This window comes from Dermochelys coriacea, chromosome 6, assembly GCF_009764565.3.
Source record: "Dermochelys coriacea isolate rDerCor1 chromosome 6, rDerCor1.pri.v4, whole genome shotgun sequence".
Classification (NCBI taxonomy): Eukaryota; Metazoa; Chordata; order Testudines; family Dermochelyidae; genus Dermochelys; species Dermochelys coriacea.
The window spans coordinates 78,910,139-78,929,538 of record NC_050073.1 but is presented as its reverse complement, the minus strand read 5'-3'; the positions used below and the strand labels follow the sequence as shown (position 1 = coordinate 78,929,538).

Genomic DNA, 19,400 nt, shown 5'->3' with positions numbered 1-19,400 from the left:
CATGGGGCGTGCCCCCCTAAGTGGGCTCAGAGGAACTTTCAGGACGGCACTGCTGGGGCCTTTGCCAGCCCCCACTGGGAGCATGTAGGGAGCGCCACCCACTCTGCTCTTGGCCCTGGCCCCAGCTGCCAGCCCCATGCCTGGGGTCCTGGCTGCTGGCCTGGGGTCCTGGCCATCGGTCCTGGCCCCTGGCCGAGGCTCTGTGCCGGCCTCCTGCTGTGGCCCCAGCCTCGGTCCCATTACCCCTGTCCACATTTCCCCCCACCCCTGAACCCCACTCCTGGCTCTGGCTCTCAGGGGCACGGGAGAGGGGGGAGCAAAAAGGGATAATGAGGGGGCATGGGGTAGAAAGTTTGGGGACTACTATGTTACTGCCAATATCGCCTACCTGTTAGCTTCATTGGTATTGGCACTGTCTTTCCTCTTAATGTCCATTCTCCTCCCCACTGCTCTTCCTTTCTCCATTACTTCTATTGTCTCTCTTGATTTTCTCCTCCCAATCAATACGGGGTGAGTATTTTAAGTAATATCTAATTCCCAGATATTTCAATTCATATTTGGACGTGTAATGTATCCCACCCTAACTTGGCACTAATGTCTAGAAAATTGATAGGAGAAATTGGTCTGTCTTCATGGACTTGCATTTGTCTATCTACACAAGCCTGGCTAACTGCTCTGTTGCACACCAAGTAACTTGTATTGAAGAATAATGGCTTGGAGTCACTTGAAAAGGACGCATTTTATTCCATTTAGCCTTGTATAAAAACTAAGATCCCCAATCTCACAACTTCTTGTGTGCGGATGGATTGGTTTGCCCACATCAAGCTCCAGTGAAGTCAGTGGGTCTCCATGTGAATGCAATAGTCTGTCACACACAAGAAGTTGCAGCATTGGGGGTCTTAGAAAATATTTTAGATTGTAAATCAGCTTTTCTGTATAAATGCCTTGTTCACAAAACTGCAAGTGGAAAGTAATTAATCACTATTTTGAATAAAAGTTATTTTCTTTGTCCCTATAATTTTGCAGAAAGATTCTGTGCTATTCTCCAGGAGCTAGTGGCTGACTTCACTGCCACTGATAACCAAATGGCTGCCTCCACGTTCTTGCTTCCACCTCTCTGTCACCAGGATGATCTTCTTTTACTTAGTCCTTTCTTGCAGGAGACTGACCACAGATTTATTGAAGAGCAGGTATTTTCAGTACTACTATAACAATTAGTTAACAGTAGGGTTAGCAGTGCTTTGTTACTTAGTCAGGAAATGTTACTATCATATTTCTGCCTTTGCAGCTCCTGTTAGGTAGCAATATAGCTGGAGGAAGCCTGGAGTATGACCCTTATTCAGTTTATGAGAAAGCTGCAGAAGGTGATTCAGTGCCTAAACCTCTACCTCCCGCACTATCTGTTATCAGTGCTGCAGTCCGTCTCTTTGGAGTTATATTTTCCCATGTAGCAGAATCTCAAAGGTAAAGTATTGACTTAAATTCACCATTAGTTAAACAGAGCGTAAAGAGAGTCAGAATGTTTAAAATCTTATGGAAAATATAGACTAAAGGTTCATGAATGTAGAAGGTATGAATTATGAAGGGAATTTTCATGAGCTAAAAAGATAGATTTATGGCTGAAGATTATGTACAGTCTGAAAATTTCAGCTCTCAGTCTGCAGTTACAGATATTGATGAAAAGAAAACCAGTAAAATGGAACATTATATTGCATAGACAAGATGGGCAACGTAATATTTTTTTATTGGACCAGCTTCTGTTGGTGAAAGAGACAACTTTTCAAGTTTACACAGCGTTCTTCAGATCTGGGAAAGGTATTCAGTGTCACAGTTACATAGCACTTGAATGAGATAGTGTTTCTCTGTCAATTAAACGTGGATGGAAAACGTATAAAGTATTATAAAATGTCTTAGGAGGATGATTCTTAATGCCTGTTTTCTTTCCATGCTTAGTAGTAGTCTTTTAATACTGAACACTGTACATTAACATTTCTTTTTCCAGATAAATATACAATTTGTCTTGAGAGGATTGTATTGCATACGAATTGTTATAATTGTCTTGAACATGAGGAGGGAAAGGGTGGGAAATCACAGTAAAATATAATCCTCTATCCTTGACAATGACAGGCTAAAAATATTTTTAAGACTGTAATTAGAAAAGTAATAAGGAAAATAAAGTCATTTGAAAAGTCTAAAAGAAACAAGAATACGTACCCTAAAACAGTCATTTGCAACCACACAAGAACATAACGGAAGCCACAAAGCTTTGTTCTGTTTTTTAAAAAGTTGTTTTGATTTAGCTTTATGATAGTATTGATTGTTGAATGATGAAAAACATCAACACTTTTTCGTGCTGTTGCTCATTCTCCATTTTTTAAATACAAAAATATAACAATAAAATATTTACTTAGAATATATAAGATTTGATTGAGGATAAATGGTATCACTTATAATGTTTTGCATTTTCAAAGTACTGTACAATTAATCCTGAAATGAGCATGATTGCTAGTGATTATGCTTTGTAATTCTATGCAACGGAGAGAGCTCATTTTAGGGGTCCTGAATCTCACTGTCTTAGCCAGCATAAATTGGGAATGCTGCAGTACCATTGTATGTAGTAGCCCTGCTTTGAGTCACTATTGGGCAGCTGCTCTGGCTGAAAAAGCAGCAAGCATTGAAGGATCTGAAGGAAATCTTATCCAGGATTATTAAATCAGAAAAAAGATGGTAGTGTGTGATATGGTCTTTCAAATGACATGGTATGAGATAGGAATTGGCTGATTCTCTGGGCTTCAGCAAGAATCAACCAGTTAACGCAGCATTTTGTGTTGAAAAAAGAAAGCCACTCAATCTCCCTCCATTCCCATGACCCATCTGATTTCTCATTGTCCTTTCCTGCCCACAGCATCCCCAAATACTTACATACACATACCCTTCCTTGCACCATTACCACATTACTTCGCAAAATACGTTCCTGTGTATTTATCACCATCTCTCTCCTTATTCTCGCTTCACTAACTTTACTTTTCTATAGACTTTACTTTTCTATGTTTCGCTCTTTTCTGCATGTCTGGTCTCTCTCTCTCTGTTTTTCTCCTTGCTGTTTTTTTCCTTTATCTATTTCTCATGACCTCCACTGGTGGATGTAGATAATTGCTTATAATTTTGTGCCCCTAAGGCATCCCAAACTATACCATTCCCAGACACACAGGCCTCTTTAATAGGAACCACTCATTGGTAATCAAATAATGAAAGATGAAATATAAATAAATATCCTGTTGTAGAAGCAAGGACAAAAAAAGTACATAAGGATAGTGGAAGTACATGTGCTGATATGGAATACAAAAAAATCTTGTGGGCAGAGATGTCAAGCAGAGGCAAGAAAGGGATTTCTGTGTGTGCATGTAGGAGGATGTAGCAAAGTAAATGAAAAGTCAAAAGAGTAGGATGGGAAAGGAATAAGAGAAAATCTGGAGAATATTACTTATAGAACAGTCTTTCTAAGCTCCTTTTCTACTTAACTTGTTTTGGTGGCGATGTAGTCCTCTTAAGCTCCCTTTTAGAGTTTTGTTAGTTCCTCGAACCCGTCTTCAGCATTATGTTTTATGTATGTACAAGGCCTTGTAAAAAGGTAAACATGCGTTGCCCAAATATTGCAGTCCTTGTCCTGAAGTATGTACAATACCAGACAGAGCTTATAGAGTGGATAATGTTCTTTTTATCTACGAAACAAATGACAGGAATCTGAATTAAAATGCTTCTCTGCTGATCTCAAACAATTGGCATGTAAATTAGTTGATGAAAAGCCACCACTGTATGGTGATGGTAGGATATGGGAAGTCACTTGAGGCTTGGAGCATTGCATTTGCTCCTCAAATGCTTCCATAATCTGAAGATTTTGTTTGATGTTTTAAAAAAAAAAAGCTTGACCAATATTTTTTTCTTTTTTTGGTTTAAGGCTCCAAGTGTTAGATAAACTGTTGATGTCCATAAAACAATCAAAAGGAGCACGACAGCAGATGGTACAACTAAACATTGTATCAGCATTTTCTAGTTTTCTGAAGGTAAATCTGCTCTTTTTATAAATATTGGTTTTGATGCTAAAACTTGATGTCACTCAGTTTAAGTTCATATCTTGCCCTATCAGGGGAACATTTCTGTAATCCTTTCCAGTAACCAGCTTTAATTTATGAACCAATCTGAGGATCAGTCTTCAAATATGAAAAATAAATTATTGGTAGAGCCCATATCCCTAACAGCCTCTCAGACTGAATATCTGCTTGAAGATTCCCACCTTCCTAAACCCCTGGGGATCACAGTTGGACCTTCCCTTATTTTTTATCTCCCCTCCTCTAGCAGAGAAATAAAATACTAGACTGGAAGTAAAATAAGTAGCCTAGCAGCTATGTGACTGTTTTGTTTGTTCTGCCTTCCTTCCTTTTTTTATTCACATTTCCTTGTCTCTGTCCATCTCTCACTTTCATTCTTCCCTTCTTTGGCTTTCTTTCTAGTAATATAGAAAGTGTTTGTCTAAAATGTTAGTCTAGACCAGGCGCATTTCTTTTCTCCTTGCTTTCTAGAGATTTCTCTCCTTTAATTTTCTTGACTCTGATTTTATCTTTCGGGAGAAATATCCTCTCCCCTTTCTGCCCCACTGAATTTTCTCATTAAGGTTGTCCTTTCAGCATCTTTTTCTTTTCCCATGTTTTCTTTGTAGCCTTCATCCCTGCTATCTCTCTTACTTTTTTTTCTCTCGTTATTTTCTAACTCCTGTGTCCTTACTACTGAATCTTCAGCTTCCTTTTTCTGTCTCTCCCATCAGAAGATTCTTTTTTGTGGAAGTGGGTTTCTGCATATTGTTCCCCCCACTCCTTTCTCTCTGAAGTGTATGTGTGTGTGGCATTTTCCCCAACAGTGAAGGGGAGGTCTCAGTGACCATTTTTTTCCTCTTGCAATGAAAGAAGAAGGGAATCCTTTGCAAACTCTTCTAATGCCCAGTTAGTAAGGGAGGGCAGGGTTTATACTTCACTTTGAAAAGGAGTTAGTAGGGCTCTACTATGCCAGAGGAAAAATTGATGCAGTGGGTTTATCTTTATCTCATAAAGTTTAAGGCCAGAAGGGACCATCATGATAATCTAGTCTGACCTTCTGCACATTGCAGGCCAACCTGCCCACTCCTGTAATAGGCTCATAACCTCTGGCTGAGTTACTGAAGTCATCAAGTCTTGATTTAAGGACTTTACGTTTAAAGTGTAACTTTAAAGTTACAAAGATTCCACCATTTACTCTAGGGCAAACCAACAAGTGCAAAAAAACCCAAACCCCAGTTTGACTTTGCCAGTGTGACTTGGGGAAAAATTCCTTACCAACCCCAAATATGGTGACCAGTTAGACCATGAGCACGTCCCAGCCAGACACCTGGGAAAAAAATGTCTGTAGTAACTTGGAGCCCTCCCCATCTAATGTCCCATATCCAGCCATTGGTGAGTGTAAGGAAAGCCTAACTGCATGAAGTGCTAGTTGGTATGGATGCAGGGATCTTGCTCTCTTTCTTTGGCACCTGGAGCAACTCTGTAGCATGCTGCCAGTGGGGGACGATTCCCACTCACTGTCCTATCTGGAGTGTCCTGTGGAGAAAAGAATGGAGATGTTGAAATCAGTCCTGTAGTGCTCCTATACATTAAAACAGATTCTTCTGTAGCAGTGCTCTAGGAACACCCTGTTCACAGCTGGAGACTATGGGAACAGGCATGCTGATCTTGGATGTCAGGAAGTGTAGATAGCAGCACTCAGGAGGGAAGGAAGGAAGGATGAAATGAGGGTGGAGCGGGAGGCAGTACACCAGCACAGACCAGAGGAGGCAGAGGGATCGGTCAACTAATATTTCCAGTGCAAGTGGTTGTCTCATTCAGAGAAAAAGTACCAGAATGGTAAAATGTCTCGTAAAACTCTCTCAAAAAAACAAACAAAACCCCCTAGAAACATAGGACCTGATTCTGGTGTAAAAGTGGAGTAACTACAGTGAAGTCAGTGGAGTTATACTGGTGAAAGTGAGAAGAAAAATAGGCCGAATATACTTTTATTTACATTTCAGAGGCTAACTGAAATGTCTCTCCTCTTGCAGCATGTAGTCGTCATTGTAGCTGTATAGCATGTTGTTCGTTTGGAAATTACTCCGTGTCAAAACACCAGGATGGTTCATCTTTCCAAATATGTGGATGTACAAAGGGTCAATTTATTTTTCCCATTAAAATCTCACAGATGTTTCCTGAAAGTGCATTATATTTTGATAAAAATGTTTGCCTTTGGTCAATTCATCATTCCTCTGTTTGATGTTTCAGAGTAGTATAACAAAATACTGCAGACTGAGTTAATTATCCGCCTTTTATGTTTGGTATAAATTGAAAAAATGTATATTTTTCAGAGTAGCAGCTGTGTTAGTCTGTATCTGCAAAAAGAACAGAGTACTTGTGGCACCTTAGAGACGAACAAATTTATTTGAGCATAAGCTTTTGTGGGCTAAAACCCACTTCATCGGATGCATGCAGTGGAAAATACAGTAGGAAGAGAGAGAGAGAGAGATATAGATATAGATATACACAGAGAACATGAAACAATGGGTGTTATCATACACACTATAACGAGAGTAATCAGTTAAGGTGAGCTTACAGACAGCCCCCCAACCTGAAGCAAATACTCACCAGCAACCACACGCCACACAACAAAAACACTAACCCAGGAGCCTATCCTTGCAACAAAGCCCGTTGCCAATGGTGTCCATGTATCTATTCAGGGGAAACCGTCATAGGGTCTAATCACTTCAGCCTCACTTTCAGAGGCTCATTCACCTGCACATCTGCCAATGCGATATACGCCATCATGTGCCAGCAATGCCCCTCTGCCGTGTACATTGGCCAAACCGGACAGTCTCTACCTAAAAGAATAAATGGACACAAATCAAACGTCAAGAATTATAACGTTCAAAAACCAGTCGGAGAACACTTCAATCTTCCTGGTCACTCGATTACAGACCTAAAAGTCGCAATATTACAACAAAAAAACTTCAAAAACAGACTCTAACGAGAGACTGCTGAATTGGAATTAATTTGCAAACTGGACACCATTAACTTATGCTTGAATAAAGACTGGGAGTGAATGAGTCATTACACAAAGTAAAACTATTTCCCCATGTTTATTTTTTTCCCCCTACTGTTCCTCACACATTCTTGTCAACTGCTGGAAATGGCCCATCTTGATTATCACTACAAAAGTTTTTTTTCTCTCCTGCTGGTAATAGCTCACCTTACCTGATCACTCTCGTTATAGTGTGTATGAGAATACCCATTGTTTCATGTTCTCTTTATGTGTGTGTGTATATATATATATATCTTCCTACTGTATTTTCCACTGCATGCATCCGATGAAGTGGGTTTTAGCCCACAAAAGCTTATGTTCAAATAAATTTGTTCATCTCTAAGGTGCACAAGTACTCCTTTTCTTTTTCTGGAGTTGATTGTCACTTTTCATTTCTTATAGATTTCTAATAGACCTTTTGGCTGTTTAGATGCTTTATGTCTAGCTCTTGTGTAACTTTCCAGTTTCCTTCTATCTGTAAATATAATTTGGGATGTTTTCTGTCTCTAGATGTGCTGATATTAGGTAAAATTAGCCGTTGTCATCATAAAGGGACCTGTTATATTTTCTGCATTAGTGTTATCTAGTCTGCCCTTGGATACTGTGATGATAGGCACCTTAACTATCTGAAGTGGTAAACAGAATTATGGAAAATTATAGAAGTGAAAATTATGCTTTTCTCTCTGTCTGCGTCTACATTGAGAGTTTTAGGGACATGTCCCACCATTGCTCTCACACCTGTGCAGTTCCACTGGTATTTGCCAGAATAGGCGCAGTCAGATTTGAACAGTGTGATGGTAAAACTCAGATGCTACAGCAATAGGTGGAGATTTCCTTAAAATTCTGGGTGGACATGATCTTCCAGCTTTGCTAAATTTCAGAAGAGGGTGTCTGTTCATAATGAGGGCTTGTCTACACTTAAAATATTGCAGCAGGGCTGCTGTAACGCTTCAGTGAAGATGCTGCCTATGCTGATGGGAGGGTTTCTCCCATCAGCCTAGCTGATCTACCTCCAAGAGAGGCGGTAGCTAGGTTGATAGAAGAATTCTGCCATCGACCTGGCACTGCCTAGACCAGGAGTTAGGTCAGTTTAATTGTGTTGCTCCTGGGTGTGGATTTTTCAAACCCCTGGGTGACGAAGTTATGTGACTTAATTTCCTAGTGCAGACCAGGTCTGATTTGTTTTTGTTTTTTAATGAACATCATTTCTTTATTCTACAGGTATGTTGTGCTTTTCAATTTGAATGCTATCAGGTTAGGGCTTAGTATGATCTCCTGGCAAAGACATTACATAGTTCCATGGAACACTTTAAATAGAGTACCAGGTAGTCTATGCCTGTATCTATCTATCTATCTGCATTGTCACTGGAATACAGCTCTGTTAGGAGAGTTGCAGAGACTTAGCTGGCTTCTAAAATAGCCAGGTCCCAGTCCACAGGACGTTTGACAATTCCTGTTTTCATTGGACACTGCTCGAATGAATTCTAATGTTTTTATCAGATGCTCTCTATCAGTCTCAATGCATGTGCTCTCAGAACTTTTTAAATCTATATTATTATTTTATTTTCTTTACGTGCTTTTCATCCTAATGTTCTTTCCCAGGTTTTCTGTTACAAGCATTTACTTATTGTAGACTACTCCAGGAGAAAAGCCCATTCATTAATTCTTTTATCAGGATTATTTTTGAAATGGTGGAAGTGTCGTGCCTTAAAGTATATTACGTTGCTTATCAGTGTATATTGTACTTCCCTCGAGGCCATACATGTTAGTCGCAAAGAAGGAGGGGTACAAATATAGTTGCCCCATAGCTGAGTGATATTAAATAGAGTGTGTTCTGTGAGAAAACCAGATTAAATGTTTATGTATGTTTGTTTATATTGCCGAGTCATATAATATTTAAAAGGGAAAATGTTCTTTATTCTGCAGTTTTACAAATTAAAATGTTAATTTATTTTTAGCACTTGGCTAACTGCAAGGGAAGTTTAGGTCCAGAAGAAGTTAGAAGACCTGCACTGACTTTAGTAATGGGTGCCTTGGAAAGCAATAACCCACTTTTAAGATGTGCTGCTGCAGAATCTTTGGCCAGACTGGCACAAGTGGTTGCTGACAGTGCCTTCACTGCTGGGTTGGCCCAAGTTAGTTTTGACAAGTAAGTCATTTTAAAAAATGTTTGCATTAAGTTGCCATTTGCTCAAGTTTATACAAATACTTGCAAACTCAACATGGCTTCAATATTTGTAATATTTTAAAGAAAATTAATTCCTATAAAATAACTTATCTGTGTTTGAATCTTGGATACGTTTAAATGCATGGCAAAAGTACTGCCAAATTTATGCACATAACGTGTGCTTCTGTTACTATAAAAAGGCCTGTTAAAGAAAGAAATTATGCAGGCATCCATGGAAGTTGAGTAAGCGAAATCTAAAGACTTGAAAATTGGCTGCTGCACCATTTTTAACACAGTAGAACCTCAGAGTTATGAACACTTGGGGACAGTGTTTGTAACTCTAAACAAAACTTTATGGTTTGTGACAGGGTCGGGCCAGATGGCTACAGGAGAGAAATAGAAGGCAGATGTATTAGCCCCAGGTTAAGTAGGTCCCTTTTCCCTGGGTAAGGTAACAGGGAAGGTTCCAGAACAATCAGGAACCTTCTGGAGACAATTAAGACAGACAGGCTGATTAGAACACCTGCAGCCAATCAAGAAGCTGCTAGAATCAATTAAGGCAGGCTAATCAGGGCACCTGTGTTTTAAAAAGGCGCTCACTTCAGTTTGTGGTGTGTGTGTGTGAGGAGCTGGGAGCAAGAGGCACTAGGAGCTGAGAGTGAGAACATGTACTGTTGGAGGACTGAGGAGTACAAGCATTTTCAGACACCAGGAGGACAGTCCTATGGTGAGGATAAAGAAGGTGTTGGGAGGAGGCCATGGGGAAGTAGCCCAGAGAGTTGTAGCTGTCGTGCAGCTGTTCCAGGAGGCACTCTAGATGGCTGCGTTCCACAGGTCCCTGGGCTGGAACCTGGTGTAGAGGGCGGGCCCAGGTTCCCCCCAAACCTCCCAACTCCTGGTCAGACACAGGAGGAGTTAATTTGGACTGTGGATTCATGAAAACGGCCAAACTGAGGGCTGCCGTGAAGCTCCAAGGCAAGCAAATCCACCAATAATCGCAAGACCACCAAGGTAGAGGAGGAACTTTGTCACGGTTTCTTTCAAAATTTACAGCTGAACATTGACTTAATATAGCTTTAAACTTTACTGTGCAAAGGAAAAATGCAGCTTTTAACCATCTTAATTTAAATTAAATAAGCACAGAAACAGTTTCCTTACTTTGTTAAATCTTTTTTTAAACTCCACCCCCCCTTTTTTTAGTAGTTTGTGTTTAATACCAATACTATACTGTATTTGTCTCTTTTTTGGTGGGGGTGTCTCTGCTGCTGCTTTTTTATGTACTTTCAGTTCCAAATGAGGTGTGTGGTTGGCCGGTCAGTTTGTAACTCTGGTTTTTGTAACTCTGAGGTTCTACTGTATACCATTATAATGTATCACTGTAATAGCATGGTAACTGTGTGTGTGTGTGTGTGTCACATTCACATGGGTAAAAATCACTTCACTCACATAAAGCATGAGCACTTGGTCATTATGCAGGTAAAGTACTGGGATTTGAGGGAGACCAGATAGGTAAAAATCCATCCTCAAACCCAGGGCCACAGCATTCATCTCAGTGCAGCTTCTGCTATACTGGTACTCTGATCTATGAAGGAAAAAGCTTTCTGTGTTGGCTTATGCAGTAGTGGCAAGGAGACAACATGGAAGATGTGTGGAGGCCTACCTGGGTGTTCATTCTACCAAAAGCTCCCCCTAGGGTGACCAGATGTCCTGATTTTATAGGGACAGTCCCGATTATTTGGGGCTTTGTCTTATATAGGGGCCTATTACCCCCCACCCCCGTCCTGATTTTTCACACTTGCTGTCTGGTCACCCTAGCTCCCCCAGCTCAACCTCACCACAAAACTAACATGCTGCAGAGAACTCTATACAGGTTATCTGCACTAGGGTAAATTTGTAAGGACAAAATAGACACACCATTTTTTGTCAACATTATACTTTTATTAAATGGCATAAATAAGATTTCGCAAGTCTTTAAAAAAATACAGAAACTCAGCCTGATTTGAAGGTAATTTATATACAGAAATGGTTTTAATATTTGTGAGATATTTCTGATAAAAATAAGGAAATTCAGGGTTAAAGCTGAAACTTTCTGGCAAACTAGTTTTTAACTAGTTTCATGATAGTTGCACTTCAAAGAGGCTTGAAATACATTCGTTTATATAATGTGTCTTGTTACATGGCATGGTTGGGTATGGCCAGGAAGAATATATTTTTTTAAAAACCAAGGGGTTTTTTTCTTGGACTTTTTCATTTTAAATTTCTATGTAACTTGAAAGTATTTACTTGGAGATATCAACATTTTTAAGTGTTTTTTGGAGGTTTTTTTGACGTGATAATGGAAACATTTAGGCTCTTATATCAGTCTGTAATTGGAAACTTTAAGTATTGTAAAGTTAAAAGGAAATCCTTAGATTTTGAGTCCTCTAAGTGTAGGGACTGTCCTAATGTGTCTGGCGAGTGCCTAGCACTTAACGAATGCTACCACAAATAAATAAGAACATACTGATTATGAGACTATCTAGGTTCTTGTTATACCTATTAGGACAGTGGTCTTGAACCTTTTTACGCCCAATATTGCATTTTGAATTTAAGGTAACCGAGGATCTACCCTGCCCCTTCCCCAAGACCCCGCTCACTCCATTCCCCCTTCTCTATATCACTTACTCTCCCCCACCCTCATTCACTTTCACTGCTGGAGTAGGGGGTTAGGGTTCGGGAGGGGTGCGGGCTCTGGGCTGGGACCAAGGTGTTCGCAGTGTTGGAGGGGGCTCCAGGCCGAGCCTGGGGCAGGGAGTTGGGGTGCATGAAGGGATGAAGGGTGCAAGCTCTGGGAGGGAGTATGGGTGCAGGAGGGGACTCTGGGCTGGGGCAGTGTGTTGGGGTGTAGGAGGGGGTATTGGATGCTGGCTCTGGGAGGGGGCTTGGGGTGCAGAGGAGGTATGGGGTGCTGGCTTTGGGAGGGAGGCTCAGAGCTGGGGCAGGGGCTTAGTGTACAAGAGGGGGTTCAGGGTGCAGGGGGGGTATGGGATGCTGGCTCTGGGAGGGGGCTCAGGGCTGGGGTGCAGGCTCCCACTAGGAAGCACTTATCTCCGGCGCTCCCAGTCGGTAGTGCAGTGGGGCTAAGTCAGGCTCCCTGCCTGCCCTGGCTCCATTCAGGCACATCAGCACTTACTCCACATCGCAAGCAGGGCCACCCCTCCTTCCGCCCCCGCCAATCAGTAGTGTGCATGTGGCCATGCCACTCCTGGAAGAGGCCAACAAGTCCCTGCGGCCCCTGGGGGGCTATGTGGCACTGCGTGCTGCCCCCCTCTGCAGGCACCACCCCCTCAGCTGCCATTGGCCACAGCTTCCTGTTCCTGGGCAATGGGAGCTGCGGGGGCGGTGCTTGCAGGCAGGAGCAGTGTGAGGAGACCCCTGTCCATTTCTCCTGCCCCGCCCCATGGGACTGCTTCCTGGAGAGGTGTGGTGCCATGGCAGGCAGGGATCCTGCCTTACCAGCAGCAAGCAGTCCTGCTGCACCAGTGCAGCCGGAGATCGTGACCAACTGGGAGAGTCCCCAGGCTGTTGAAGGTGCCATCCAATGTATAAAGAAAAATTTGACAAATTAGGTCTCTTCCATTTGTTCAAACAACAAATGTATAGAAAATCACTTTTCAGGTGCAGTCATCCTAAACTTCTAATGTATGGGCGGGTATTCAGTGTACTATTTAAAAATTTTCTGGTTTAAAAAGTAACGCCTAGCACAGTGTTAAAGCACATTTGGGAAGTTGGTTGACTGAAAAACACTCGAAGGAACTTTTTGAGTGATTCTGCAGACTACTATTGTCACAGTCTCAAACTGGAAATCTGGCTAGATAATTAACAACAATAAAATGGAACCACATAAGAACAATTGTTGAAAAAGTGATTCAGAGAAGCTATGAAACTTTCCCTTTCTTAGCTAACATGACAGATTCCAAGTACAGTGTTTACAGCAAGGATACTCAGACTGTGTCTCTTTGCAGTATATGATATTAAAACACAAATTAATTGACCAATCAGGATTTTTTACTATGTTGTTAACCAATTGTAGTTCATAAAATAATAGTACTTAGTCATTTTGCTGTGAAAATAATATATATTTCCCTAGACATACTATTTAAATTTGAATATATAGTACTGTAGTAAATGAAACAATTAATTCACACTAATTTGGCTGTTTTGGGTAATGTTGATCCCTAATTTGGCTCCTGAACCAGTGAGGTCTGAGTATCATTAGTTTACAGGCTGAATTCAGAGCAGGAAAAAGAGACTGAAACATAATCCTGAATTTGTTCCTTCTCTTTTAGAGTGTAGAATTTAAGATCCAGCTTAGTTGATCTATCCTGTATTTACAGAAGAGTTTGCGTCATAGTTGCATCAAAATGGTGGAAGAATGTGGAGAAAAAATTCAGAAGGCAGGACAGTTGCATTAAAAATGTTGTCAATTTCAAAAAGACCTACAATCCTGTCCAGCCAGTTCAGTATCAGCTGAGGGTGTGTCAAGAAGTTTGGATTGGTTTGGTAGAAACTTTGTAATAGGCTAAATGTTGAAAAGCATTAAGTTGGTTAAAGGGTGTCAGTGCCTAACTGCACATACAAAAGAATGGTAATCCTATCTAGGGAGTAGAATGAGGACTTGCTATTGTACTCTTTTTTGTTTAGCTAAGAAAATTGCAATCTTCTTGTTGGGACCATGTTTCTGCTTTTCTTATGTTTGAAGAAATAACATGATTATGAAGTGAATTGCATACTGTGTGTTTTTGTCCTAAATTTAATAGATTTTTTTGTAGTTTTTTAGTGGATTTTTTCCCTACAGAAAACAATCTTGTATGTTACTGTTTCTAGGCTCAAGAGATAGAATTAAAAGATTGTCAGCATATCCTCGCTAGTACTGGTTTTTCACAACCCTTCGTTTAAATTGAGAAATGCCCCTTAATTATGTAGGTGCGATTCTGGGGTAGGAGGTAAGTAGTACTAAAATGTCTTTACATTTTCTGGCAACATAATGGTTAGCAAAATCTTTTGCTGCTTGCATTCTACAAAGCACTGAAATCTACTATGTAAAAAGATTGCCTGGCAGTATCAGCTATTGTAGTCACACATTCTAACAACCTTTTTTTCCTCCTTGCAATTAACAGGCTGAAATCTGCTAGGGATGTGGTGTCAAGAACAGGACATTCTTTGGCTCTGGGATCACTGTATAGATATTTAGGAGGAATAGGCTCTACTCAGCACCTGAATGCATGTGTTGGAATCCTTTATACCTTATCTCAGGACAATACTTCTCCTGACGTACAGGTACTTTGTCACATAACTCAAAATATCTGCCCTTTGTATAGATATTAAAACAGAACCAATTGTTTTTGGGGAGTAAAAGTTCTTCTTACATATAAGAGGAGATTAGACAACAATTCCTTCAGCAGAATTCCTGAATTCATACTATTGTTTTTAATTTGATGTACATTCACCTGAATCTTGCTTGATTAGATAGTGGCTGCTTTTTCTTTTCATCTGTGTATCATTTTTTGTGTCTGCAAATCTGTCTGCTTCCTAGCAATTTTCTTTTATAAAGATGATGTAGTAAATAGCTTGCCTCTGTAACTAGTATGCAGCACTAGCTACAGAGACCAGCTTGGTCAGTTGAAAGCTTGCTTGTATGAGTCAAATTGTTGTGAAGATGAAGTCGGATGGTTCTTCCTGAGCTAACACTTCATATGCCATGGTCCCTCTGGGAAGGATATTTTAATCACACAGTGAAATAAAAAGGGGTATACATGAAAACTCCTTAAAGTTTAAGTGAGGGGTGATAAAAACCCCTACATGCCCTTTTAAATAGACCGAACAGTGCACTTAAATTTATCACTTCTACCTACTATCCTCCATATGCAGAGGATCACTACAAAAGTAACATGTAATGGGTTTGAATGTAGGGCAAAATGAGTGAGATTAAGGCCTTGTCTACACAAAAGGGAAAAGTCGATCCAAGCTACGCAGTTTGAGTTATGTGAATAGCGTAACTCAAATCAACATAGTTCAGATCTACTTATCATGGGGTCCACACCATGCGATGTTGATGGGAGACGCTCTCCCATCGACTCCCCCTACGCTTCTCGATCTGGTGGAGTACAGGAGTCAATGGAAGATCTATCTGTGGTTGATTTAGCAGATCTTCACTAGACCCGCTCAATCGACTGCTGATGCATCCATCACCGCGTGTCAATCCCCTTGTGAGTGTAGACAAGCCCTTATTTAATTAAAATACTCTTCAGCAATTCTGCCTTCATACTTGCTGTAACTCCATCATCCTAGCTCATGAAACTATGAAGAAAAAAATTTATATCTGCAAACTACAGCACTTAGTGGGGAACTAACATTACACTACATCTAAGAAATCGGTTGTCATTGAGGTTTTTGGGTACTAATAATGACAGTGTTAACCAGTCGTGCCACTCCAAAATGTAGAATTTTCCTTACAATATTTATCAAAGAGCCACAGTTTCCAGACATTTTGTTATGAAGAACAAATTGTCTGTAGCCTCTTCATCCATCCACTCCCTTCCCACTTCAGAGCACTAGTTGTACCCATGTATTAATTTTTATTTTAATCACAGACTTCACAAAACAGCTCTTAGTTCATTTTATTACATTTAGGTGTGACATCTTTTATTTTACAGACTTGGGCACTGCACTCTCTGTCATTGATAATAGATTCAGCTGGCCCTCTGTATCATGTGCATGTGGAACCTACCCTATCTCTTGTTGTCATGTTGTTATTGACTGTCCCTCCTGCTTATGCTGAAGTTCACCAGAGCCTTGGTCGCTGCTTAAATGCACTTATCGCTACGTTGGGGCCAGAGTTGCAAGGTATGCATAAACGATATTGTCATGTTTGTTTGATTTGGTACTTAGAACACTTTAAACATAAGTTGAAACATTGCAGACAAACAGTGAATGTGTTCTAGGAACTTTCAGGAATCATTCAGACATTTTTTCTTGCAAATAAACTGTGAAGTAGTTTTTCATAGGCTGTGCCTTTATGGGGCCAAGACATGGTGGGAATTACCCTTCCAGGATGAGCAAATTTTTTTTTTTGATACCCTTACCAGAACATAATGCATCCGATGAAGTGAGCTGTAGCTCACAGAAGCTTATGCTCAAATAAATTTGTTAGTCTCTAAGCTGCCACAAGTACTCCTTTTCTTTTTTGATAATCCTAAAAGTTTCTCATTGGGTTGAAAGTTCTTATGCTTAGTGTCAAGACACAGAGATTTTTATTTGAAAAATTGAGAACAAAATCCAGATTTAGGCACCTAAATAAAAATGGTCTGATTTTTCAATGGAGCTGTGCACTCACAGTACCCATTGAGTTCAGAGTTTAAATACAGGCATTCTAGGACTTGTCTACACAAGGGGGTTAATCCAATGCTTTTTGATGCCCATCAGATAATATACAATATGAAAGCCACACTAATAGCATGTATACAAACCTCCAGCATTATTTGAAGGGGCAACAACACCAGAGATCTATGAAGTCTGGGGAAGCAAAGCAGGTATAGTGACTTGACAGGAAAAGCAACTGAAAGACTTCAGGGAAGACATTATATCTGGCCTTCCCCTGGAGGGTTAATAGGGAATGTCAGATCAGGCACCATCAATTTTTTCTCTTGAGGCCCAAGTCCTGTAAGCTGCTTCATGTGTGCAGACCTCATTGATTTTCATGGGGCTGTGTGTAGATGCAGGGTTGTGTAAGGCAGCTTATAGGATCAGAGCCTTAGTTTCCTGTATCTGTAGCTGTTTCAGTGCCAAAGTCCATATCCATCCCATTGACTCACCTGTAAGTGTATTCCTTTTATTTATTATTTGTGCACTCTGTCATTGATGATGATATTCACCCAGTCCTTCGTATGATGTGCATGTACTACCTTGATACATTTACCTGCCTGCCAATTGCAGGCTTTATTAATCACTTAATCCTTCTGTGCACCCCCCCCCCCGAAATATTACTTTAAAAAAGAAAACATACCTTTTGTATTGGTATGGAAAGTTCTACTGAACAAGTGTGCCAGTAGTCCAAAAAGTGGGGAGTGGGATCTAGAGGCTAGAGAAAAGAATCGAGTCAGGTATTCTAAGTTTATCACTGACTATAAACTCTATACAGAGTTTGACCTCTCTGTCCCTTATTGTCCCCCTGTGTTAACTGGTTATAATGCCTGCCTACCTCTCAGTGGTATTTTGAGGCCTGCTTGCTTGTTTGTAAAGTTAGAATCATAGAAAGGTAGGAAGGAGGCTTGATAGGTCATCTAGGCCTGTCCCTTGCGCTGAGGCAGGACTAAGTTGTCTGTGACTGTCTGTTTCAAGGTACAGTAGAAGTGCTAAGTACGATGACGATTATTCTGCTTGAATGAATCACTTGCAGAAACTCCTATGTGAATCATTTTATTAAGAGTGAATGCTTTGTATAATTACTCATATTTTACCTATTTAAAAAAATTAAGGAAAAATAATATGTTGGAAGTATTAAAATACTGTTTTTCTAACTGTAGGTAGTAAAACTGCAGTTTCAGCCTTAAGAACTTCGTGTCTTCTGGGCTGTGCAGTGATGCAGGATAACCCTGATTGCCTTGTTCAGGCTCAAGCCATCTCTTGCCTACAGCAGCTTCATATGTTTGCTCCACGACATGTCAACTTGTCTAGCCTTGTAAGCTGCCTATGTGTAAGTAAAGCTATAAAAATGTATTTTTCCCCATTTTTAAATTTTTCAACTTTTGCCTTGAAACATAAAACATTTAAATAAATTTTCCTTAAACCAGCCAGTTATCGTTTGTTAAAATACATTTAATACTGTGTTTTAGTAATCAGTCATTCTTTAATAGGGTGAGGGTTTGTATCTTTCATATGTATCCGTTGAAGTGAGCTGTAGCTCACGAAAGCTTATGCTCTAATAAATTTGTTAGTCTCTAAGGTGCCACAAGTACTCCTTTTCTTTTTGCGAATACAGACTAACACGGCTGCTACTCTGAAACATATGCACATGGTCACTCTCACTTCTCCCCTTTCTATTTATCCATTTATCTATTTTCCTTCCTTCTGCTTTCTTCCTTCAATATCTCTCCCAAGAGCATACCCCTGTTACTGACTGAGAATACGTGCTGCCATTCGTACACAAGCCAAACTTTTGTTGACAAAATGTATCAACTGGGTTTTGGGTTTTGCCCACTTAATTCTGGCCAGTATTTTTTCTCGTCTATGCTAGGTTAAGGTTTGTTGAAGTAACTGATTACTTCTCAATATTCAGTATAAGTAATATAATTATTTATAATTTAAAGAAATCTAGACTAGTTTACTTTCCTTGTCAATTCTGTACTGCTAATGAGCAGTTACTGTTGTGATTCTGGTACTCAAGACAGCTGCCCCCTCTCATTGTAGTTTGCAGGCATGACACAAAAGTGATAGGGAACATGTCACTTTTCAGGTTTGTCATCTCATTTGTAAAATATTATATATTACCTTTAACTGCCATAGTAGCTGCCATGTCCCCAAAATTAGTTCAATCCAAGAAAGCAACCATAATACTAGCATGGCTGGTTAGTTCTTCTTAAGCAAACCAGTGTGTGCTTTCCACTAAGGTCATGTCCACAGCACCAAATGCAACCTCTACTTGCACAAGTATTGAGTATCCTAGTTCTATTTTTTTCTTTAATCCTGTACTAGAATTGTAGGACTGTAAGGGGCCTCAAGAGATCATCTAGTCCAGTTCCTTGCACTTGTGGCAGGACTAAGTATTATCTAGACCATCCCTGACAGGTGTTTGTCTAACCTGCTCTTAAAAATCCCCAATGATAGAGATTTCACAACCTCCCTAGTCAATTTATTCTACTTTGCCTATTCTTCTTCTGTCTCAAGCTGTCTCCCACACAATCAAATGCCTGCTTCCATAAGAATATGCTGTAGCAAGAGAAGGTTTTAACAAGATTTGATCTACCCTCATTATGTATTCATGATTTAGCTGGTTTCCCTGTAAAAGTTTTTCTCAGAAGTAAAAAAAAAAAAAAAAAAAAAAAAAGTCAATTTTCTGCAT

The 19,400-nt window shown here is 40.2% G+C and overlaps 1 protein-coding gene across 22 annotated transcripts in view; it reads left to right on the top strand.

Annotated features, from left to right (window-relative positions):
- The window catches only part of HEATR5A (HEAT repeat containing 5A), a 120,831-nt gene that overhangs the window by 56,116 nt on the left and 45,315 nt on the right, over window positions 1-19,400 (top strand). For all 22 annotated transcript variants that reach the window (XM_043516994.1, XM_043516998.1, XM_038404931.2 and 19 more), the window contains 7 exons: window positions 1,027-1,190; window positions 1,289-1,464; window positions 3,959-4,064; window positions 9,093-9,283; window positions 14,461-14,620; window positions 15,997-16,186; window positions 17,866-18,035. In XM_043516994.1, the coding sequence (XP_043372929.1) occupies window positions 1,027-1,190; window positions 1,289-1,464; window positions 3,959-4,064; window positions 9,093-9,283; window positions 14,461-14,620; window positions 15,997-16,186; window positions 17,866-18,035 (1,157 nt within the window). The remainder of the gene's footprint in view (window positions 1-1,026; window positions 1,191-1,288; window positions 1,465-3,958; window positions 4,065-9,092; window positions 9,284-14,460; window positions 14,621-15,996; window positions 16,187-17,865; window positions 18,036-19,400) is intronic.